The sequence below is a fragment of the Pangasianodon hypophthalmus genome, chromosome 19 (genome assembly GCF_027358585.1).
Source record: "Pangasianodon hypophthalmus isolate fPanHyp1 chromosome 19, fPanHyp1.pri, whole genome shotgun sequence".
NCBI lineage: Eukaryota > Metazoa > Chordata > Actinopteri > Siluriformes > Pangasiidae > Pangasianodon > Pangasianodon hypophthalmus.
Window position 1 is genome coordinate 4,382,397 of NC_069728.1, and position 25,988 is coordinate 4,408,384.

The 25,988-nt window shown below is 40.0% G+C and overlaps 1 protein-coding gene across 1 annotated transcript; it reads left to right on the forward strand.

Annotated features, from left to right (window-relative positions):
• Window positions 1-1,146: 1,146 nt before the first annotated feature.
• On the forward strand, window positions 1,147-25,618 carry pfas (phosphoribosylformylglycinamidine synthase). The gene is made up of 29 exons (XM_026946977.3): window positions 1,147-1,307; window positions 3,868-3,995; window positions 5,467-5,602; window positions 5,752-5,857; window positions 7,752-7,944; window positions 8,489-8,594; window positions 8,867-9,007; window positions 9,130-9,254; window positions 10,589-10,717; window positions 10,846-10,977; window positions 11,110-11,238; window positions 11,466-11,539; window positions 11,669-11,825; window positions 12,331-12,392; window positions 12,512-12,673; window positions 13,692-13,796; window positions 16,149-16,280; window positions 17,302-17,532; window positions 18,185-18,365; window positions 18,495-18,578; window positions 18,686-18,841; window positions 18,964-19,083; window positions 19,165-19,310; window positions 20,599-20,806; window positions 20,968-21,059; window positions 22,531-22,645; window positions 22,984-23,130; window positions 23,385-23,525; window positions 24,611-25,618. The coding sequence occupies exons 2-29, from the start codon at window positions 3,872-3,874 to the stop codon at window positions 24,928-24,930; spliced, it is 3,954 nt and encodes a 1,317-aa protein (XP_026802778.3). The 5' UTR covers window positions 1,147-1,307; window positions 3,868-3,871; the 3' UTR covers window positions 24,931-25,618.
• The last annotated feature ends 370 nt before the right edge of the window (window positions 25,619-25,988 follow it).

The following is a 25,988-nucleotide window of genomic DNA, read 5'->3' on the forward strand; positions in this document are numbered from 1 at the left end:
TCATTAATATGAGAACAGACACTAACAAGCTGCCAACACCCTGGAAAACTAGGTGTGAGGTGGGAATACATCCTGAATGCGAACACCATGCACACACACATTCGGAATTATGGGCAATTTATTTTAGACGGTTCACCTTCTGGCATGCCTTTGGAAGAGGGAACCGGAGAAACCAGAGGAAACCCACACGGGCGCAGAGAGAACATCCGTATGTGCTTGTTGAACATCTCATTCCAGATTTATTCTCCCCTTGCTGTTATAATAAGCTTAATTCTTCTGTGAAAGGCTTTCCACTAGACTTTGGAGCGTGGCTGTGGGGATTTGTGATCATTCAGCTACAAGAGCATTAGTGAGATCAGACACTGATGTTGGATGAGGAGGTCTGGGGTTCAGTCAGTGTTCCAGTTCATCCCAAAGGTGTTCAGTGGGGTTGAGGTCAGGGCTCTGTGCAGGACACTCGAGGACACTCATGGAGATCGCTTTGTGCACAGAGGCATCGTCATACTGGAACAGGTTTAAGCCTCTTAGTTCCAGTGAAGGGAAACTGTAATGCTACAGCACACAGAGACATTCTATACAATTGTGTGCTTCCAAATTTTATTTATTTATTTATTTTTTTAATGAGTCACTTTTTAGTGAAGTGACTCAGAATTTGTGCTCTGCATTTAACCCATCCAAGTTTTGTGGCAACAGTTTGGGGAAGAACCACATATGAGTGTCATTATCAGATGTCCACATAATTTTGGCCATATAGTGTATTTTAAATATGATTAAGGAAGAACTTGTTCAAGTAAAGAGTGTGGAGTGTTGACCTTTTTTTTAATTGCAAAACATCTTATCAATTGCTCAAAACAGAAAGGCAATAATGCATACATTTTTAAATACATTAAAAGTGTTAAGATAACAATTTGCACACCTCTGCATCATTTCTACGACTGAAGCACAACACTGCGCATGCGCAGAGGTGTGCGGAACTGATCTGTGTGTTCAAGTGTGACACAACTTATTTATTTCCTCACAAGTATTCCGACAAGTCCCGCCTTCTTCTCTAGGATTGGCTACAAGCCTGTAGTAAAAGGTCGCCATCCAATTGGGCAGTGTTTCACGATACTGACAGCCAATCCCTGAAGGCTGTTTGAATACGGGTGGTAAAAAGTTTCGGACACGTGGGTTGAGTACAGGGCTGCCTGCACTGGTCAGGAGGTCTGCATACTACACTGTACTACACCATATCATCTTATAGTACAGTATACTGAGCTGTCAGCTTCATCTCACACCAACTCGCCCAGTCACTGAGCACCTGGAAGGTAAGATGTGTGCATAATTTCATTATAGAGACATAAATAGAGTTGCTTGACGCTTTTTTTCAGGGAATGAGCCATAACATTGTCTTTATATTGACTAGATTAAAGTTTACCTGACTCAAAGTTTATTAGTCTTTGTGTAACCATGTAAACAATACTTTGTGCACTTGGGTTCATTCATTAAATTGCAATAAGTGTCACGTGATCAAAAGCTCTGTTTCTTTAGGTTAGTGGAAAAGGCAAATTCCTTTGTAACTGAGTTAAACAGAGGCTTATCAGTGAAGTAAACCCTCCTGATTAGTTTGTGCTGGATGTTCAGGCTGTGGTGCAACACCCAGGTTTGTCTGTTTGACCTCAAGTTCGTCCTGATTTTCTCTGAACATTTTCTGCACTTCACAGAATCCTTTGTAGTTTATTGTAACAGCTCATGTTATCAGCTCCACAAGACTGTGGCATTCCTAAAAGAGTTACTTCCATTCAGCCAAACTACAAATTCTTGCACATCTGTGTGAAACGTTGATACTCATGTATACTAGAGATGGAACTATAACGATACTGATACTGAAACCTTGAGTATCAGCTGATATTGATACTCATCCAATACTTTTTCCTTTACAGCTACTAATCTTTAAAATAATGCACAGACCACAGATGGCTCGGGTCTTGTGTTCTCCCAATGACAGGGCAAAGTACCTGTCAGGAATCAATCATCCGCTGGGCCAGGGTCCAAGGGAATAAATGTGTATAGCACAAGGAGTAATACCTGTACGTCGCAGGTTCTGGGCATATTTATGCAGTGACCAGGCCAATTCCGCTTACTGAACATGGAGGGATGCACAGAGTATTTTGTCAATCTCTTGATTAATTCTCTCTACCTGCTCATTGGATGGGGTTGATGCCCTAAGGTGAGATTCACTGCCACTGCCAGTCAGTCCGTGAAAGACATCCAAACTGGGAGATGAGTGAGTCAGACACAGCGTGCTCTGGGATTCTGCGAGTTTGAATAGTGCTTAAGCAGTTTGTAAGGCTGTGGGAAGAGAGGCAAAAGAATTAGCTTTAGAGAACCTATTAGAATCTATTATCTATTACCACTAGAATAGATGTGAATAGACCTGTGAACATCCAAAGAGGGCAGATCAGTGATTATAATTATGGCAGAAGTGTAAAGTTTTAAAATCAGTTTTGATTTTTTATTATTATTATTATTTTTTGGAAACGATTAACTTAAAAAATACAGGAAAGAATTCACGGCTAAAACTTGACTTACACAAAACTGCAGCTTTTTATTCAGTTAAACTCATCCACTAACATGGCACATATAATAAATATACTAAAATGTGAAGTATAAATATAATAAAATCACTCTTAACAAAAATACAATCGTCTCTCTGTATGTAAACATTTCCAGTTCCAAAGAAATCTTTTCGAAATCTGATTCCATTTTTCTTCATTTGTTACAGGATTGAATTGAATTCATTCTTTTTTCCACTGTTTTTTTTCCTGGTGTCGGCCACATATCAATCCTGGGTGTCGGATCGGTGCTATCTCTAATACATACAGAGAATTTTGGAAGGATTTTGCGTCTTTGTGCAAAACCTTCAGCCAGAGATTTTTTTTTAAATTTATGCTATTATACATATGTTTTATTTGAATTCCAAGTCCAAGGAATGCTCTTTATTCACAGAGTTTTTACACATATATACATTAAAAATCTAGACATTTTTGTTACATCAACAAAACTATCGAAAATGTATTTATAGTTTTGTTCTTGTAACAAGGAAAAGAAATCTCATTTGTAGCTTGTGTGTCCTCTATAATGTGTTGACTTCTAAGTTCTGTGTGCTCCTGTATAAAATTGGCAAAGTCTGCATGTGGAGACAAAGTTCCTCGCCATGCCGAAGCATCTCCGTAGATAAAACAATTTTGCTTATGCATCTCTGGATAAGCATAAGAAACAAAAGCTTGTCCGCCTACAAAAAGTGAACATACAACACTGACTATGGTGACAACTGGTCACTAACAGGGACACTATATCTTGTAAAGTGGTAAGATGGCTAAAATGAATGTATTAATTAAATAATGAATATTTTTAAATCTCAAGAGCTTAATTATCTTTTCAGTATTAGTAGAATCAGCACATGCCTCACATGTTTGTTTAAAGAATGCTGGGTTCAGATAGCAGGTATCAGTGGTAGGCGTGAATGTAGTTAGTTTGTAGGTTCTTTCTCTTATTATAGGTAACTATGGACTGCATCACTCTGTGTCCAACATTTTATATGTAAAACAATCACAAACCTGTCGGTCCTTCTTTTTTTTTTTTTTGCTAAGGCAGCACAGCAGTGTTTGCTAATCCAGAGTAACCACTTGCTGATCATGGATTCAGTGATCAAGGCCTTCAGATGGTCTTTATTAGGTGTCTGTGGTGTGCAACATGAAAACATTTGCTTGAACCTTTGTGATACCAGCTGGACATATAGTTTGCGTATGTAAGATTTTAACTCACTCACTCTGTGTGTGTGTGTGTGTGTGTGTGTGTGTGTGTGTGTGTGTGTGTGGTTGCCAGGATCATGTCAGTCTTGCGATTCTACAGGAGGGCAGACGGTGAAGGTGGGCGGAGCCTGCAGAGGGTCAAACAGCTCTATCCACAGGTCACCATAACCACTGAACTCTGCTACAATGTGGAAGTGAATGGTGAGACGAATAACAGGACAGGGTTGAGATTTGGGTGGTGGTGCAGGGGTTGGATACGTGCAAGAGAGGGAAAAGGATGACGGGGTGAGAAAGCTAATGGCCTCAGTCCATTGTACTCTTGAAGCACCTCGAATGCTTAACCTTAAACCATTAAAATGAATTGTTTCATACATTATTTAAACTGTAGAAACTATAAAATGCTCTAGGAGCATGTCTACACCTTTACCTTTATAAAAAGTGCAAGAATATATACTCACCGGCCACTTTAATAGGAACCTGTACACCTGCACTTTCATTCAGTTATCTAATCAGCACAATGCATAAAATCATGCAGATATAGGTCAAGAGCTTCAGTTAACGTTCACATCCTACTTCAGAATCGGGGAAAAACAAAATTGAAATCTATGACTTTAACTGTGGCGTGGTTGTTGGTACCTGATGGGCTGGTTTGAATATTTTAGAAACTGCTGATCTCCTGGGATTTTCACACACAACAGTTTCTACAGTTTACACAGAATGGTGTGAGAAATAAAAAACATCCTGTGAGCAGAGGGTCCGCAGGCTGAAACACCTTGTCGATGAGAGAGATCAGAGGAGAATGACCAGACTGGGTTTAGCTGACAGGAAGTGTGTAATAATTCATATAAGCACTCTTTACAACAGTGGTGATCAGAAAAGCATCTCAGAATGCACAACACATCAAACCTTGATGTTTTTTGTTTTTCACTGTCTGTTGTGTGTGAAATTATCAGGAGATCAGCAGTTTCTGAAATACTCAAACCAGCCCATCTGGCACCAACAGCCATGCCACAATCAAACACTTTTTCTTCATTCTGATGGTTGAAGTGAACAGTAACTGAAGTATATGAACTGTATCTGCAGGATTTTATATATTGTGCTGCTGCCATATGATTGGCTGATTGGGTAACTGCATAAATGAGCAGGTGTACAGGTGTTCCTGTTAAAGTGAATGGTGAGTGTACATGCTGTGCAAATTGGAAACACCCTCATGTCCTTCTATCATTACAAATAGCTAGCTGGTTGGTTAGCTGCACCGATAATTTTCACAGGTAGACATGGTAGATTTCTCTGGGTTTGCTTTGTCATATTCTCAGTCATTGATTCAAAAATATACAATAACCACCACAATTTAGTTCATCAATAACATTTAGGTAAGTTCTGTGTATAAAGGTTTCTGGGTTCCTCTAATAATTCACATTTTGATGTGATTAGCTCATTTTAAAAGGAGAAATGTGAATTTAGCACTGTGTTAAGAAATTTGGCACAAATCCTAATCTATATCTGGTTTGAATTGCTCATTCATGCATGTTAAGCAATTAAAATCCAAGTTTTGTGTCTACTTTCAATGGAATAGCTGCCTTCCTTCTCTGTGAGACAAGAGGAACAAGTCTAATCCCTCTCTGCTCCTCACAAGCTTACCCTTTTTCCTCTCTGCGTGTATCTCTCTCAGGTGCTGACTGTGTGAGTGGGGAGCAGAAGGATATCCTGCGCTGGTTATTTACTCCTCCTCAGTCTTCAGGGCTGTCTGATGAGCCCACTCTCAGAGCGTCGATGCCAGGAGAGAGCCTGGTGGAGATTGGCCCCAGGTATATTAAACACTGTTTCAGTAACTTAAATGTACAGATGTAATGTTTCTAACGTCAGTGGTGCAGCTGGAGCAGTAGCAGCATAAACGCCACAGTCCTCAGTATAGTCTTTGTAAACCTCATTTGTGGCTTTCTGCTGCTCCTTACAGGCTGAACTTCTCCACTGCATGGTCCACAAATGCCGTGTCCATCTGCCAGAGTGCAGGCCTGAGTCAGGTGACCAGGGTTGAGCTGTCTCGCAGGCACTTCATCAAGGTCTGCACAACTGCTGCAATCCCTGAGAGCTTCATCACTACCAGCTTGGCCTTACACAGTCGCATACATATAATAATAATAATAATAATAATAATCAGTGAGGCCTGGGTCATCTTATACAATCATGGGATAAAGAAAGTACACCCTCCTTCAATTCTTTGTCTTTATTTATCAGGGCTTAACAATTGTGTGGTCCTCACCAACTTCTATAAACAGACAAATAAGCTCAGATGGGGAAAAAATAAGTACACCCTATAATTCAGTAACATGTAGAACCACCATTAGCAACAATAAATTGAAGTAAACTTTTTCTGAGTTTCTCAGTCTCTCACATCGTTTTGTAGAAATTTTGGTCTACTCTTCTTTACAACATTGCTTCAGTTTATTGAGTTTACAGCATCTCAGTGGGGGTGAGGTGTGGACTTTCCAACACCTTGATTTTTTTTTTTTTCTTCTTTAGCCATTCAGATGTCGATTTGCTGGTGTGCTTTGGATCATTGTCCTCTTGCGTGACCTAATTTCATTTGTCTCAAGAATATTCTGGTATAAAGTGGAGTTCATCATTGTCATGACTGCAAGTTTCCCAGATCCTGTGGCTAAAAACAAGGCCAAATCATCAGCCCTCCACCACCATGCTTAACAGCTGATATGAGGTGTTTGTGATGAGACGCTGTGTTTGTTTTCACCAAACATGGTGCTGTGCATGATGACCAAACATCTCCACCTTAGTCTCATGAGACCAAAGGATATTGTTCCAGAATGTTTGTGGTTTGTTCATTTTTGCAAACCTAAGTGTTGCTATATTGTTTTTGGAGAGAAGGTTTTTTTTCTTACCCACCCTTCCCTGAAAGCCATACCTGTTCAGTCTTTTTCTGATTGTGTTTTCATGAGCATAAACATTTAATGTGCTTACAGAGGCCTGTAGGTCACAGGATTTGGCTCTTGGATTTTTCTTTATATCTCTGAGCATAAAACGGTCTGACCTTGGACTGGATTTGCTGGGATGCCCACTCCTGTGAAGATTGGCAACTTTTTTTTAGGCTCTCCATTTGAAAACAATCCTTCTGAATTTCAAATTATTTGGAGATGGCCTTATAACCCTTCCCAGATTGATGAGCAGCAACAATTGCTGAAGTCATGGCTGATGTCCTTTCTTCTTGGCATGATATAGACACATATCCGAGTGCTCCAGTGCACCAAACTGCCAAAAGTTCTGCTTTTATAGAGGCAGTCAAACATCTCGACGATTAACTAATCATTAGTAACATCTGCCAGCTAATTACCCCCTTAATGATTGTAGAAGTAGGAAGGGTGTACTTATTTTTTCTCACCTGATTTCTCAATGTTGGTTTACTTTTTGGGGAAAAATGACTACATATTGAAATCTGAATGTTTTTGTTGTCACCTGAGGTTATTTGTTTGTTTATAGAAGTTGGTGAGGACCACACAAGGACCACACAATTGTTAGTTAGGCCCTGATAAATAAAATCATAGAATTAAAGGAGGGTGTATTTTATTGTTTCCATGACAGCTCAAATACAGCAGATACCCAGATATGCTTCTGTTATTACATATTTTACTTTAAAATTTAAGGATGTAATATTGAATACTCCCGGTTTATGTTTTCTCTATTTCATATAGCCATGTATATTTTGTTTTCATTTCAGTTATTAGTAATATAAACAATATTGATAGAAATTGACACTCAATTGGTGATCCTATGTGAGTGCAAGTAAGAGGTGGAGGTCATGTGACAAATCACCAATTTGCTTTAAATTTAGAACTGCTAGTGATTTTAAACATTTTCCCCTTATTAATGTCAGTTTAAATGATCTTAGTGTTGCTCTGTTTTAAGTAAACATGTAAATAACCGACACATCTTCTTCTGTTGAAGGATGAGCTGGATACGCTGAGGAAAGATGAAGAGATGGAGAAGTTAATCAGCCTCTTGTACGATAGCATGACTGAGTGTATCTACCCCTATCCCATCACATCTTTCTTTGTGGACGTCCGGCCTCAGGAAGTGTTTGAGGTTGACATTTTAGGAAAAGGTCGTGCTGCGTTGGAGAGGGCCAACGATGAGCTTGGTGAGCAATGTGTCTTGTAAATGCAGTTATTTTTTTTTTATCATTATTACTAGTGAATTCTCTAACGATTCTAAAGAGCAACTGAATCCTGAGAGAGTGAGGATTAGGGGCACATGACATTCAACATAATTGGAAGAAGTGTAGTTGTCACAGGATGAGGGGAGATGGAATGTATTGGGTCACAAGATATTTGTGTGTGTGTGTGTGATAGGCAGACAGACATAATGAGTGAATGTAAGTGGAAAAACTAGGCCAATGCTGTCTTGTAAGTGTAACCATGCACAGGTTACTCTATCTGACTGTCTACAGTGAGTGTTGCAGGCCACTGTAGAATAACACAATCAGCATTTGCGACAAACATGTTAACTTGTTGGACCGTCTTGTGTCGTATGCACTGATCATAAAATACACAAAATCTAACTTTATCCGATTAAAAATCTGGTGACCAAAATCAGTATACGAAATTGTTGTCCTCTTGCTGTTAATATGATCCTGGTTAACTGTGTGTGTGTGTGTGTGTGTGTGTGTGTGTGTGCATGAGCAGGACTAGCTTTTGACTCCTGGGATCTGGACTACTACACAGCATTGTTCCAGAGGGTGAAGAGAAACCCAACCAGTGTTGAATGCTTTGACCTGGCACAGTCCAACAGGTGTGTAGGCTTACGGGTGAAAAAGGCCACGAATTTTTGCATGTTACCTTCTGCTGAGAAACGTTGGAAACAACCGTCCTTAGACTTTCATTATTAAGTTTTGTGTCACCAGGTTTTTCGTTCTTTTCTCTGTACAGGGAATTTTATGTGTAATAAATACTTTTTGTGGAAATCCCACATACAGTACACAACGATTAAAGATTCATTTTTAAAAACACTGGTGTATATCTGAAATTTGTAAAACAAAATTTCCCCTCTAATATCCCCTACAGTGAGCACAGTCGCCACTGGTTCTTCCGAGGCCGGATGGTGATTGACGGACAGGAGCAGAAGGACACTCTTTTCAGCCTCATTATGGGCACCCAGCAGCACAGCAATCAGAACAATGTCATCAAGTTCTCCGATAACAGCAGGTGAGAGAGTGAGAGTCAGTCAGCCAGCATGATAACCATCACTGAGTCACTCTGAGTGTGACAGCAGCTGCAGTGTGTGTGTCTGTGTGTATATATGCATGCATGTGTGTGTGTGCGCACAGTGGTATTAAAGGCATGGAGCTGGAGTGCATGCTCCCCACTGACCCTGCGCAGGCCAGCTGCTACAAGACCAGACACACCACCAGACACGTCATCTTCACTGCAGAAACACACAACTTCCCCACAGGTCAGAGTACGAGCACAATTTGTCCTTTGTAGAGGTTGCAGGATTACTGATTTTTATGAGTTGACCAATAATACTAAAAGTAGTTGTCTTTTCCATAGATAAAGTAAAAACTGTTTCAGGATATTGCTGTTTTTAGGCTAATTTATTTGTGCAGCAAAGAACATGTCATACATATAAAAAAAAAAAACTGATACACAGGCTACAAATAAAAAATCTTTTTAGGCTTCACTGTTAATAATGAAAGTAAATAAATCGGTGCTATACATGTGCAAAATAATAAATCTGTTTATCATGTTACACAGTTGCACTATTTAAGGATGTACCAATTCTTAAAACGCAAAGCTGAAATAATTGTTTCTGAAACTGAGAGTGCACAGCATGATGTGGAAGCTCCTTGGAGGACACAATGTTTACAGCATTGTCTGGGATGTTTTTCTGCCATATTCAACCCCAGTAGCTTCCAAAAACGGGTCTGGCTCAACCTCTTCCATCTGGCACCACTGATCTGACTCTAAACTAGCTGAGTTGGATTGGTTGGTGATGTGCAACCCGCGGCTCTGAAAACGCCCTTTCACACGTCTCTGGTCACAATGGAATTCAGTATACTAGGATTTAATTTAAAAATATTTTTTTTTAGCTTTAAAAGAAAAACACTTGCACGTCTTCACTTCATGCAAAGTCATCTCAAAGTATCCATTACAGGAAAAGAAAATGAAAATAGGATTTTTACTAGTGTAGTTTAGTGCAGCTGACTGTAGAATTGACTTCACCTAGTTTGAAATATTTTAGACTGACAAAGTACACTTAACCAAAGTATATTCCACTTGCATCTCCTTGCTGTCTGCCTCGCTGTTTTCACCACTGCCCCGACTAGTCGACAGCTCACTACAGCTGCAACTAGTGTATATGCTGGTGTCTATACAACCCCTAGTGCTTCAGAGATAAATTCAGTCTTATTAAAAAGGCACCATATGGACCCCTATCTTCATTTTGTTCACATTAGTGAAGAAAACTCCCTAACTACCCATATTAATCACCCCCTTTTACATTGTGACAGCATAATACTAGTTGTCCTTTTATCTCTTACGGCAAGCTGGGGAGTGACCATGAGCATACTTCACATGCATAGTGTCCTAGAGGTTATGTTGCATGTACGCGCTTAAGAGAGTTCCGAATATAATCTGGTACAAGTAAACGTTAAAAAAAGGTTTTGTAATATTTCTACTGTTTTAATAAGGTAAGGATAAATGTATGAAAAATATAATCACATGCTTATTTCCATCTTTTAACTTATCTGATAATGCTAAGTGTTGTTTAATTTACTTGAACTCTAGGTGTCGCTCCTTTTAGCGGTGCTACTACAGGTACTGGCGGGCGAATCAGAGACGTACAGAGCGCAGGCCGAGGTGGACACGTGATTGCAGGGACTGCTGGGTACTGCTTTGGTAACCTCCATATCCCAGGTGGGTCTGGTTTTCAGATTGCGCCATCATTGCACTTAGCTTAGCTAATGTAAAATGTACATGGAGTTATTAAAACCTTTGGCATGAAAGTAAAGTCCCTCTATTCTCTTGGACATATCTGACTGCAGGTTTTGCCCTTCCATGGGAGGAGGGTGGTTGGGAGTACCCTTCCAGCTTTGCCCCTCCTTTGCAGGTGGCTATTGAAGCCAGTGATGGAGCTTCAGACTACGGAAACAAGTTTGGAGAGCCAGTGCTGGCAGGTATACTGTGGTGTGTCTTAGCTCTGTGCTATGTTTAAGAAACAGACCAACTGGTTAGCAGTTTGCTTTCACTGATAGCATAAATGTGTTTTTTTTTTTTTTTCCCTCCTTTATTTGGCTTAATGACTCAAGGCTTTGCCCGGTCCTTTGGAATGCGCTTGGCCAATGGTGAGCGTCGAGAATGGATTAAGCCAATAATGTTCAGCGGTGGACTGGGCTCCATTGAGGATGAGCATGTAAAGAAAGAGGAGGCAAAGTCAGGTAGGAAATTTTGGAAGCTATAGATCATGATGGTAAAATAAATTTATTAAGATTCATGTGTTTTAATCTGACACTGGATCCGTTTCACATCAAAATATAAAAACAGGTGTATGTGTGAGATTTTGATGTAAGATGCCCTTGAATGGGTACACTGAGTTTGATCAGCATGAAAAAAATCTTGATGTTCATCTCCTGTCCTCACATTTAACATTTCACCCTGGTAACAGGTATGGAGGTGGTGAAAATAGGAGGCCCTGTGTATAGGATTGGTGTAGGGGGAGGGGCTGCGTCCTCTATACAGGTAGGTGCAGATGTTAATCACATTGGGGTTTACATTTAATCGTTTAACAGACATATCTGTATCTGGATGTTACTTACTGCTTTGTTAAAAGTGGTAAGTTGCAAGCGGAAATCTATTTGTGTGTTGTAGGTACAGGGTGATAACTCCAGCGATCGTGATTTGGGTGCGGTTCAAAGAGGAGATGCTGAGATGGAGCAGAAGATGAATCGGGCTCTAAGGGCATGTCTGGAGAGAGCTGCAGGAAACCCCATTTGCAGTATTCATGACCAGGGTGCAGGAGGCAATGGTAATAAATATCATGTGACATTATCATTTTAATTCTAATTATAAGAGTTATATATTTATACCACAGCACTGGTGAATGCTCATTACTGATTTGGGGGTTTATTAATAATCGTTCAAGTACAATTTTATTTGGATTCTAACAATTTACACAGGGACTTGTATCGCAGATGCTCCACGTAAACAGAGTGTAATCCATTAAGTTTTCTGTGAGGAGACGTTTGTTTCGAATATTTGGAAGGAGTCTTCAGTATCAGTGCTTTGTAATAGACAGAGTGTAATTTTTCTGACATGGGGAAAGTCTTCAGGAATGAGGCTTTCCCCATGTCAGAAAAATTAAATGTTTTTATTAATTAAAAAATAACACGTCATACTTATACAAATAAGTATGACGTGTTATTTTTTAATTAATAAAAACATTTAATTGCTGTTAAATCATTTAACATGTGTGTCATGTCACTTACACTCTCAAACCCTATTGGAGAGTCTGAATGTGTTCTGTGCTCTAGGAAATGTGTTGAAAGAGCTGAGTGAGCCCACTGGAGCTGTCATCTACACCAGCAAATTTAAAGTGAGCTTCAATCTACAAGTGCTTTGTGTGGAATTTGTATATAAATATTAATAACGATCATAGCCAAGTTATATTTTTATTTATATATAATTCTAATAATCCACTTCCTCCTCTTGCAGAGAGGTGATCCCACCCTCAGTGTTTTGGAGTTGTGGGGGGCTGAGTATCAGGAGAGTAATGCTCTGTTGCTCCGCCCATCTGACCGGAGTTTTCTGGAGAGAGTGTGTCAGAGGGAGAAATGCCCTGTTGACTTTGTGGGTCACATCACAGGTGATAGTAAGGTGGGTGTAAAAAACTGTAATATACAGTCCCCTCCAGAAGTATTGGAATGGCAAGGACGATTCTTTTGTTCTTGCTGTACACTATTCCATTTGGGTTTGAAATCAAAGTATGAATATGAGACAGTAGATCAGAATTTCAGCTTTCATTTCCTGACATTTACATCTAGATGAGTTGAACACCTTAGAACATGGCACCTTTGGTAGCAGGCCACCCAATTTTTAGGTGAGCAAAAGTATTGGAACAGATAGTCTTAAAGAAAATAACACTTACTATTTGGTTGCATATCCCTTGCTCACAATAGCTGCAACAAGTCATTGATCACCAAACTGTTGCGTTCTTCTTTTTCGATGGCTTGTTTTGGGGGTTTCTCCCTTCAGTCTTCTCTTCAGGAGGTGAAATGCATGCTCAATTGGGTCAAGCTCTGGTGATTGACTTAGCCAGTCTAAAACCTTCCGTTTTCTCTGTAAATTGGCAGACAGAATGTTTCTGTAGACTTCTGAATTCATTCTGCTGCTGCCATCATGAGTTATATCATCAGTAAAGATTAGTGAGTCTGTTCTAGAAGCAGCCATGCAAGCCCAAGCCATGACACTACCTCCACCATGCTTGACAGATGAGCTCGTATGTTTTGGATCATGAGTAGATCCTTTCTTTCTCCACACTTTGGCATTTCCATGACTTTGGTAGAGGTTAATCTTGGTTTCAGAACTTTTGTGGCTCATCTCTGTATTTCTTTGTGAATTCCAATCTGGCCTCCTGATTCTTACTGCTGATGAGTGGTTTGATGAATGAAATGAATTGGCCTTGCCTTTCCAATACTTTCAGCGGGGACTGTAGATGACATTTACTAATTGTAAAACAGAACAGACAGAATTGCATCACAGGTCAACATTTAGAACTGCCTTGGCAAGCCAGATATTACATGGTTTGAAGTGTGTGCGTGTGTACGTGTGTGCGTGTGTTATGAAGGTGCCCAGATATAACCAAGTCTAACTTCTGCATGTTTATTCCTTGTAGATTGTTCTTGTGGATGACATCTCTAGCTCTGGCAATGCCATGATTGGTGGGCGGAACCCTGTGGATTTGGAACTTGATTGGGTATTGGGAAAGATGCCTCAGAAGGTATGTGGAACGGTAAAACCTCTTGGAAAATTCTTCAACTCTCAAAGGTCCATGATTGGTGCTCCATCTGGCGGTTGCTGGTAATGCTTCAGCCAGATAAGACAGTGCTAGATCTTTTTTCCACTTTATGCATGACCGTTAAGGGTCTGTGATATGAGAATATCATATCCCAATACTTGATATTTTCACAAGATATGTATAACGCAATTCAATTCAATTTTATTTGTGTAGCGTTTTTAACAATGGACATTGTCACAAAGCAGCTTTACAATAATATATAAATTTCGGATATAAGCTTTAAATTTACAAATTTATTCCTAATGAACAAGCCAGAGGCGATGATGGCAAGGAAAAACTCCCTGAGACGATATGAGGAAGAAACCTTGAAAGGAACCAGACTCAAAAGGGAACCCATCCTCATCTGGGTGACACCGGATAGTGCGATTATAAATAAAAGAAAGTGCAATTGTGTAAACAGGAAATTCATTATAGTTTTCATATGAAGTCTATTTCGTTGAAGTTATCAGCTGTTCACTGATGGAGACTTGAGTGCAAAACTGTTTGTGGCAATTGCAGTCCTATAGCTATCATTGCAATTGCAGTCCTAAGCCATTGTAGCAAGACTGTTCATATCAATTGCAGTCCAAAGCCATCTTCATGGTTTCTAAGTGGTACCATCCACAGTAATCTAAGAAAATCTAATCTTTACCTAAGAAAAACCTATTAACAAAAGGCTTGACTAAACAAAAGTGTTTTCAGCCTAGACTTAAACATCCCGAACACTAATTGGGAGCTTTGTAAGAGAAAGCTCTGCCCCCAGCTGTAGCCTTCACTATTCGAGGTACCAACAAAGAGCCTGCACCTTTCGATTGAAGTAGGTGTGGCAGATCACAAAAGACCAGAAGTTCGCTCAGGTACTGTGTCACGAGACCATTCAGCGCTTTATAGGTAAATAGTAGTATTTTATAATCAGTGCGAAATTTGATTGGGAGCCAACGTAGTGTGGATAAGATAGGGGTGATGTGGTCTCTTCTTTTAGTTCTAGTAAGGACTCTCACTGCTACATTCTGGACTAACTGGAGCTTGTTTATGCATCTACTGGAACATCTAGACAGTAAGGCATTACAGTAATCCAACCTAGAGGTAACAAAAGCGTGAACTAGTTTTTCTGCATAGTGTAGTGACATTATATTTCTTATCTTAGCAATATTTCTGTGATGAAAGAAGGCTGTCCTAGTAATATTATTTACATGAGCTTCAGAGGAAAGACTGGAGTCAATAATCACACCAAGGTCCTTTACTGCTGCACATGATGTAACAGAAAGGCCATCCAGAGTTACTATGTAATCAAAAAGCTTACTTCTAGCTGCATGTGATCCTGGTACAAGTACTTCTGTCTTGTCAGAATTAAGTAGATGGAAGTTAATAAGCAATCAGTGTATAAAGTCCTTTACACATTCCTCAACTTTATTAAACTGGTGTCTCTCATCTGGCTTTGCTGAAACATACAACTGTGTGTCATCAGCATAACAGTGGAAGCTAATACCATGTTTATGAATAATTTTACCCGGAGGTAGCATATATAAAGAAAATCAAGCAGTGGGCCTAAAACAGAGCCTTGTGGGACACCAAACTTTACCTTAGTATGAGAAGAGAAGTCACCATTTACGTTTACAAACTGATAACAATCAGTTAAATAAGACCTGAGCTAGGAGAGGGCCATTCCCTTAAAGCCTGCAACAATTTCTAGTCTATCAAGGAGAATAGTATGATCGGTGGTGTCAAAAGCTGCACTAAGGTCAAGCAACACAAGCAAGGAGACAAAACTCTGATCAGAGGCCAGTAGTAGGTCATTTACCACTTCAGCTAGCGCTGGCTCCGTGCTATGATGAGGCCTAAATCCTGACTAACACATTTCATGATACATTACATTCCTATGTAGGCATGAGCATAGCTGCTCTGCTACAATCTTTTCTAGGATCTTTGAGATAAAGGGGAGGTTTGATATTGGCCTCAAGTTGGACAGCTGACAGGGGTCGATGTCAGGGTTTTTTAATCAGGAGTTTGATAACTGCTAGTTTAAAAGATTTAGGTGCATAGCCAGTGCTAAGGAAAGAATTGATTATTTTTATAAGAGGTTTGATTGCTTTTGGTATTATCTATTTGAAGAAACATGTAGGTAAGGGATCTAGTACACAAGTTGATGATTTTTAATCAGAAGAAAATTAATCAGGAATGAGAAAAATGAGAAAATAAAGTGTTGTTCTGTTGCCCAGCCCTGATGATCCATAATGTGTCTTCCTGACAGATTTGATGACCTCTATTAATCTCTTTCTCTCTCTCTATCTATAGGAGTTCAGGCTGGACTGTGTGCCTTCTTGTCTGCAGCCTCTCTCTCTCCCTCCAGGACTTTTGGTTTTGCCTGCTCTCGAGAGAGTTCTTAGACTGCCCGCTGTGGCCAGCAAACGCTACCTCACCAACAAGGTCTCCTGTTTCCCCTAAGTGTCTGAATTATTCCTTAAATAACCTCCTTATATGCTTAGGTTTGTGCATGTGGACTGTCCCGTTCATTTCAGACCACAGGTTGATTGTTGTTGACTGGAAGTATGTTTGGCTCATCATTTTGTTGACAGCTGTATCTGTGGCCCCATTTAAACCTCCTGGCAGAGGCAGCCAGGTTTTGGGCTGCAATATCCTGGTACTAAGCAGAATTCATGACCATCAATCTTCACAAGAGCTCGTGAACAACCAGCCACAAAACAGCCCCAAAGCCTCACTGATCCACCTCTGTATTTTACAGTGGGCTATCAGGTGTTTTGTCCCCTTTTGTTGCCAAACATGCTGTACAAATGGTGTACAAAACCAAAAAGTTTGATTGGACCCATTAGATTAGATTAGATTCAGCTTTGTCAATGAGCAGAGTACAAGTACAACGCCAACAAAATGCAGTTAGCATCTAACCAGAAATGCGAAACAGCAAGTTGCATTAAATGTAAAGTGCAGAGAGACAATGAGGTAGGGTGGCAGTAAAGTGCAATTGACGTGTGCAAATGGAATATAAGACATGAAAAAAAAAAAAAAAAAAACTGTGCAAATGGCATGAATTGTGTAAATGAGTCTGGAGCCATGGATTACAGTATGCCAGGTATAGTTCTAATAATGCTTGGTGAAGGTAAGGTGCTGCTTTTTTTTTTTCTTCTTCTTCTTCTTTTTTTTTTTTTTTTTGAGAAGTGCTCTCAGGAAAGAGAGAACGTTTTTTTGCAGTGCTTCCAGAAAGCATAATTTAAACAGTTGATTCAACTGTGTAGTTCTAACACTGTGGGTAATCTTTGGGATATTTTTCCCCTCCTGATTTTTTGTAAGAACAAAGCCAAATAGTTTCTTCTATTGTTTGAATGGAATATTATTGTGTTTAATGTTTTTCTTTTATAAAACTAATTTTCATGAAGTGTGCCAATAATTCACTCCCAATATTCATTTCTTTTGTCTGTTCTTCTTATATTAGGTGGATCGCTCTGTGACGGGATTGGTGGCACAGCAGCAGTGTGTAGGACCCCTCCACACCCCACTGGCTGATGTGGCTGTGGTTGCTCTATCACCCTTCAGCCTCCAGGGTGCTGCAACAGCAATTGGGGAGCAGCCAATTAAAGGCCTTGTTTCCCCGGAGGTTGGAGCTCGAATGGCTGTGGGCGAGGCCCTCACCAATCTAGTGTTTGCACGTGTCACTGCTCTCAAGGTAAAATGTGGCACTGGTGGGTAACAACTACTTTAGCAGTCACTGTGGTTGAATAATGTTATGGTGCTGTTCACTGAAAGAGTCCATTATATAATCTATATATTTATTGTGTCTCCTTGAGCTCTTCAAACAGTATATCTCGGCAATTTCATAAAAGGTTGTTTTTGTACAGTTTATCTGCTATCTTCTTTCAGAACCCAAATGTGGCAGCTTAAGCTCTACCAGTGATTGGGATTTTTAATCCTGTTTAAATCCATCATATCAGTAATATTTAGTATAAAAATAAGTATAAAAATTTAAAAATTAGTTAAAAATGTACCTAGTATAAAAGGAGCTGTAGTAATCTATATCCCATCTGAACGGACGTTTAGTTAAAGATTCTGTTATGTCCTGTTGGAAAAGGATATTTGGTTTTGTGTTTTTTTTTTTTTTTTTGGTATTTTGATACTCCAGGAAGTGCTTTTTTCCTAACGTCTCCTTCCAAAACCATCTCTGCCAGTTATACAGAAACCGCTCATCCTGTGCAAATCAATCTTAATTACAGAAGATTTAGTAATTATAAGTTATTACTTAACACACACATTTCTGGAAATCTTTCCTCATATCAATTTGTCATGCATTTTTTTGATAGTTTTGTGTGTGTTTCTCTCAGGATATAAAGTGCAGCGGCAACTGGATGTGGGCGGCGAAGTTGCCAGGTGAAGGGGCGTGTCTGTGGGAGGCGTGTCAGGCTATGTGCAAGGTCATGGGTCAGTTGGGCGTTGCTGTCGATGGCGGAAAGGACTCCCTCAGCATGGCTGCTCGTGTTGGTGGAGAAACCGTCAAAGCACCAGGTCTGTGTGTGTGTGTGTGTGTGTGTGTGTGTGTGTGAGAGAGAGAGAGAGAGAGAGAGAGAGAGAGAGAGAGAGAGAGAGAGCATGCTAATCGAATAATGCTAACCTGTCTTCATTTTTCTTTCTTAGGTTCTTTGGTCATCTCTGTGTATGCTGTGTGTCCTGATATCACTGCTACTGTCACGCCTGACCTGGATGACCCAGAGGGCAAAGGTGAGTCTGCCTTTTCAGGAATTTTAGGACTGGGACATCTAATTATTAAGGTCAGTGTTGTGGGAAAATTGAACATCTGAGTGCGTCTCTCTCTTTCTGTCGTTCAGGTGTATTGCTGTATATTCCTGTGAGTGTGGGTAAATACAGGCTGGGTGGCTCTGCTCTTGCTCAGTGTTATGGTCAGCTGGGAGATTGCAGTCCAGACCTGGATCATCCTGACCTTCTCTCAGCCTGCTTCACCACCACCCAGACACTCATCGAAGGTGAAAAATGTTTGTTACTTATCACAGATGTTTTTTGTTAATCTTGAGGTCATGTTTGCTCTTTTTCTTAATGCTTTTGTGAGTCTAATAATGTTTTGTGTGTGTGTGTGTGTGTTTGGTAGATCGTCTGCTGAGTGCAGGGCATGATGTCAGCGATGGAGGACTCATTACCTGTCTGCTGGAGATGGCCTTTGCAGGAAATCGTGGGATAGAAGTTGACTTGCCTTTTGATGGAGTTGAAGGTCAGTATAGCATCTGAATGTCAAAATCTGTAAGCTAAAAGTCACATTTTAAGATCATTCTGTCTCTTTTTTTTTCCACAGTGATGGAGGCTTTGTTCTCGGAGGAGCTGGGTCTGGTGTTGGAGGTGTGTGAGAGTGATGTGGAAAGTGTGTGTCAGCGGTACACACGCGCTGGGCTGTGCTGCTACAAGATTGGCACCACCTGTGGCTTCGGACCTGACTCTATGGTGAGCTATTCTATTTCAGAACTTCTCTGCCCTAATGTCTGCCTGCATTTTCCAGTGTGTTAAGATATGCAATCAAATTTTAGGATTTCAAAGTCTTTCAAATATTTTTCAGTTAAAGTTTTGCTAATCCTTCATTTTTGATGTGCTGTCCAAATGTATCTAACTTGTGAAAAGTGATGCATTTTGCCAGCAGCAGCTCATGATCAGAGATTTTGATGAAGAAAGACATTAATGCTGTAGGCTACTACCTAGTGAATAGACAGTTGCGAGTTGACAATATACAGTCATCAAAAATACTGTCTAGCAGCTCGGTTTGAGAGGTTTTAGACATACCATTGTTCAACTATGTTGAGTGAAATAACCATTAATCAGAGTTGCCAAATTTCCAGCCCAGCTACATCTCAAAAATCACTCAAAACTAGCCCAAAACATTCAGGCATTGAAAAAGGGGGAGACATTTTTCCCTTTTTTGTCAGGAGGAAACAAGGTCACAGTGGTGCACATGCATTTCTGATGTACGGACATTGTCCACTCCATAATCTCCTTTATCTTTCCCAATCTTTTCAGTGGAAATGGTTCTGTATAGCACACTGTCTGTACTTACACTTTGCCTTTGTTTGAGAAAACTTATTAGATTTATTTCTGATTATTTGCTATAAAACAAGATCTTGGTGCCCACAGAGTATTTTTAAACTAGCCCATGTTGGCAACCATTCTATTATCTGTCCTGTCTGCTGTTCCTCCCATGAGCATGGGACAGTGTGATTCCTGCCCAATGGGCCTCTATTAGCACTTGCTGCAGTTCCCATTTTTGACCACTAGCTGTAATAACACTTCAAAGCAAAATGGAACAGTGAGGATGCTGCCCCATGATTGCCCAACATTTAGAAAGATGTCCAAATCATGGGTCATTGGCTTATATCTGTCAAATTAACATTTGAATTTAAAATGTATGAACAAGGTATGTGAATGAGGACTTTATGAATATTTCATAAATAACCTTCGTTGAACGGCTGAGATACATGGTGTGGCTCTGCACCACTTGCCTCTATGGATGAGCTACAACTGTATTTTACACCCAAGACCCAAGGCTTCCTGAAGGACAATTAATGTCCTGTGTAATTAATTATAGATTATATTAATGTATTACTTTATAGGGAGGAGAAGTAAGTCATGCCAGATTCTACTTTAGTGGCTTTTATAACATGGTTTTGAATAACAAATAATTAATTAATTAAAAATAGAGGTGTAGGATAGAAATAATTATTGATCACTTCTTGTTCTTCAGGTCAAGGTGAGCCTGTGTGGACAGGAAGTGCTGCATGAGCGTCTTCCCACTCTCAGGGCATTATGGGAGAGCACAAGCTTCCAACTGGAATGTCTGCAGGCCAATCCACTGTGCGTACAGCAGGAAGAGCAGGGGCTCTCCAACCGCACCCAGCCATACCTCAAACTGACATTTGACCCTGCTAAAACACAGATAGCAAAAGACCTAGGTTAGTCTAAAGCCTTAACACTTTTTTAATAATGCAAAATAGTAGCTTGTGAACTTTCTGGAAGTCAAGACACTGCCCTTAAAAGGCTACTAAAAAGACCACCTTGGTTTGTTTGATTAATTCACTGACTTACATGATGTCTGTGTTATAATGTTGCGTAGCTGTGGGCAAGCCTCGTGTTGCAGTCATCCGTGAGGAAGGCAGCAATGGCGATCGAGAGATGTCTGTCTCTCTGTATATGGCTGGATTCGAGGTACACAAATACACATGCAACATTTCAGGTCTTAATTAATTAGAGACTAGGGGTGTTACAGTTTGAAAATATTGTTTAATATATAACACAAGTATCGTTTAATATATAACAAAAGCTAAAAGGAAACAAAAAGATATAATCCCATAATTGTTCTTAGTGCGGGATGAAATTTCCAGACATTTCGACATTTATTTGACGTATTTATTATCCCTTGTTGTAGGACTCATGGCTGCACAAGCTGTGCTTCAGTAGTAGTTTACACTCACTGAGCACTTTATTAGGAACACCTGTTGAATGAACACCTGTATTCATTCACACAATTATCTAATCATTCAATCATGTGGCAGCAGTGCAATGCATAAAATCATGCAGATACGGGCCAGCAGTTTCAGGTAATCTTCAACAATCAACCATCAGAATGGGGGAAAAATGTGATCTCAGTGATTTTGACTGTGGTTTTGATTGTGTGTGATTTTTATTGGGCCAGACAGGCTGGTTTAAGTATTTCTACAACTGCTGATCTCCTGGGATTTTCACGCACAACAGTCTCTAGAGTTTACTGAGAATGGGGCAGTTCTGCAGACGGAAACGCCTTGTTGATGAGAGAGGTCAACAGAGAATGGCCAGACTGGTTTGAGCTGACAGAATTCACAATAACTCAGACAACCACTCTGTGCCATTGTGGTGAGCAGAACACACTGAACCTTGAGGTGGATGGGCTACAACAGGAGAAGACCATGTCGGGTTTCATTTCTGTCGGCCAAGAACAGAAAGCTGGGGCTGCAGTGGGCATAGGCTCACCAAAACTGGACAGATAAAGACTGGAAAAATGTAGCCTGGGGAGGCCCTACCCAGTATTAGTATAGTGTTCCTAATAAAGTGTTCAGTGTGTGTACATGCCCACAATATCTATAGGAACTCAGTAACTTACCTAAAATTCCCAGAAGCTTCGCTTCTCTGACAAGCCATTTTAAATGTCATCTATATTTCATTGTTCTGTTTTAAACTCAGCCAGTACTTTGTCATGCTTCTTGGATTGACTGTAAACTGAAGAAAAAGCGCATAAATAGGATACGATGGAATCGGTAAAAGAAGTACAATATTTCCATAAAATCTTTGTTAATATTCATGACTTTATCATTAAATAGATAGTGGCTGCAAAGGCAATGCGCTGATCCAAAAAAAGACAGAAATGTATTTTACATTGTGTTTTGAAAAAGTCATTGGTAAGATAGCCGTCTGATCATACACCATGGCTAACTGTGACACTGTAACAACCTGATTAGAGCCCTTCAGTTAAATACCTAAAATGCATTAGTTCATAAAGAAATACAACATTTGATACAACAATGATTTTATATACTTTATACAGACTTAGAACCCTATAGCCCCATAATGTTATGCACACTATATTTCCTTCTACATTTGTCAGAAAAATATGCTATGATGATTTGTCTTCTGTTGCCTGCAGGTGTGGGATGTCACGATGCAGGACCTGTGCTCCGGCTCCACAACCCTTGACCCATTCCGAGCTGTTGTGTTTGTAGGCGGCTTCAGTTACGCTGATGTGCTGGGATCAGCCAAAGGTGAACGTTACACACAAAACTACACACATCCCAAAGGATCCCACACCCGTGTTCACTGAAATTTGTTAAAATGCCTGCACAAAAAGTTTTAACTATGAATGTACAGCTGTTTGTACAGGTGGTGTTTCTAATCAGAAAAGCTACTTTAATATTGGAGCAGTGAAGTACTGCTCCGTTGAGCACTTTTGAACATGCACTTTATGTGATGCACAAAAGTTGTACAGAAAAATTGACATTCACGTCCATAATCAATGCAAATTTTTGTACGTAAAGTCTGCTACTTGTGTGCTTAAGAGTGTTGTAATATTTATGTTGAACTGTCTTAATTGTCTTCTCAGGCTGGGCGGCTACTGTCACCTTTAACCCCAATGCCCGGGAGGAGTTTGAGCGTTTCCGGCGTCGTAATGACACACTTAGTCTAGGGGTGTGTAATGGCTGCCAGCTCCTGGCTCTGCTAGGTTGGGTGGGTGGAGCACAGGATGGAGGTGAGTGGACAAAAATTCTGAGGCCTTAAAAAAGGTGTTATATCCAAATGAAAGCAATAGACACATGTTCTTTACTTTATTAGGTATACTGGAAGTTTTCAGGTTTGATGCGTGTTGTTTTGTGTGATACGTTTTAACATTTTTGCATCATGAGACATGCATGGAGATTCTTTTTGTCTCTTACATGCTTGCTTATTTTTTCAGTGCTCCTCTCTTTATCACTCTCTCCTACTCTGTTGCACTTTCTGTTGTAGGCTCTGAGGTGGCCTTGACCCATAATAAGTCAGGTCGGTTTGAGTCCCGCTTTGTGAGTGTCGGCATTCTGCCTTCTCCAGCCATTATGCTGAAGGGCATGGAGGGTTCTGCCCTGGGTGTGTGGGTTGCCCATGGAGAAGGTGAGACTGTCCATGATAAGAATATCACACTAGCAAATATTCCCCTGGATGGTGCGTCATGACATGTAGTCATCAGCTCCTTTTTATGACACACTTTTTAAAAATATATTCAGTGTTGTTTATGAAGACTATCCACCAAAGCTGGGAAGAATATCATTAAAAAAAAAATGATGAGGTAAAAGTAGTCATCCAAACAGAGCACGAAATAATCTAGTGAATTATTATTATTTTAGTACATAGGATCGGATTTAAATTTCAGAACAAGAACTGATGATGATGATGATTATCATGAGTGTAAATAAAAATTATGCATAGCAGTCTCTATTTGCTAGCTACAGGTGACATGGCTAATGTTAAAGTTTTCACAAGGTCATGTTTTCTGGGGCATAACGTGCTGCACATAATAATAGATATTATATTTAAAAGTCTGAAGGGAAAAAAAATTTGTGTGGCCAACAATAACTTGATTTTAGTTAATTACTGGTTTCCTCCATAAATGAGAGGAAAAATCATTAGTGGTGAAAACACTCAGAACATTTATCAAATTAAACTGAGAAAAACTTCATTGGGAAGAACATTGATAAATGTAATGAGGCAAAATAATTTTTTTGTCTACTTGAGGGAGAGTGAACGATACTCCCTACCTTCCCTGCTCTATTAACTACTTGTACAAGTACAATTTATTATAATTTATTTCAGTATACCAGTGTGAATATTATGCATTAGCTCTGCAATACACTAGCTAAATTAAATGGGCCATATCAAGGAGTACTACATTACTGCAATTCATATTTACATTCTGTATGTGGCCAGGCAGCTACAGTAGTATTTTATTACAGTATGTGTATAATATGTGTCTCTAATTCTTTTCTCTTAAAGATTATATGTAAAGTCCCTTTTCAGGGCCTGAGAGGGCTGATCTGCTTTGGATCTATTGTTATTATGATAAAAAAAATTTAACTGAAAGTTCATTCTAAAACCCAACTGAAATAAACTTTTTTATTCAGGAACATAACACCAAATCTGATTTTATATTCCACAATATGTCTACAGTCCCTGTTAATGAAACAGAACTTCCTGCACAGGTCTGATGCAGTTCCGCTCCCCTGAAGCACAGCAGAAGCTGATCAGTGCATCTCTGGCACCACTGCGCTACGTGGATGACTCCGGAGCCCCCACTGAGACCTACCCCATGAACCCAAACGGCTCTGCCCTGGGCATAGCAGGTATCTGCTCGCCTGACGGGCGCCACCTGGCCATGATGCCCCACCCAGAGCGCACGGTGCTGGGCTGGCAGTGGGCCTGGGCACCTGCACCTCTCAGAGCCTCACTGCGTGCCTCGCCTTGGCTCCGCATGTTCCACAATGCCGCTGTGTGGTGTCAGAGCGAGGGGTCGTCATCATAGTGATTATGGATATTTTTTCACTGCACTGTTACATCTGTGAAAGCATCCTGAAAGAAAGTGATTATTTGTATGGAGGATTGAGAAGAGTTAGATTTACATAGTTATGTAAAAGGCTAAACCTAAAAAAAAAATTAATACAAACATGGGTAACAAGAGTCAAACTGAAGATGGCTGCATTCCAAGTAAAACACTAGATATTTGGCAGATGGCTGCATTCCAAGTAAAACACTAGATATTTGGCAATCTAACTAAGATATTTAGCTAACTTGTGTCCTCAAAATTGTGTTAAAGAAATGCTCTTACATGACCGCAAAGGCCAGGGAGCAAAATTGGCCGTGCTCTCTGGGTGAGAGGGGTGGCATACGCTCTCTACCCTGTCAATCACAGCAATACTAGCCAATCATAGGCATCTGTGGGCTCATGTATGCGGAAGAAGGTAGACAGTGCTTTCCTCCAAGTGTGTTACGCTGTCCTGTGACGTGGCATGATCAGCAGTGGCTGTACTAGTAGTTAGCTTCACGTGTCTTGGAGGAAGCATGTGTTAGCTTTCACCCTCCCTGGGTGGTAGTTGTTGTATGATAGGGAAGAGCTTGCTGGTGGATGGGAATTGACAGGTCATGAAAATGAGGTGAAATAAATAAGAATTAAAAAAAAAAGAAAGAAAGAAATGATTTTGTGGCTACTGTGATGTGTTTACTTGACAGAACCCAGCAATAAGCACCAAACTGTGCTAAATGTAAATGTGATTTTGATTGATTAAAAATGTTATTATTAATGTCAATATTGTAACCTCATACAATATCTCAAAAAGTCTAAGCTTTCATCTTCCAGCAGTTTGTTGTTCTGGGCCATTTTTGTGCAAGTTGTGAATATTTGTCCACCAGCACACATTTACAGATGAACTGTGAGGAGAGTTCAGGTGATGGCAATAACAAGAATTAGCCAAAAAGCCACGATGAGTAGTCCTGTTTTACAGAGACTTCATGCACCAAAACTGCTGGAATCAAGAACGAGTTAGAAAAACGTTTTGTGATTTGCAGGATATGTGAGGATATATA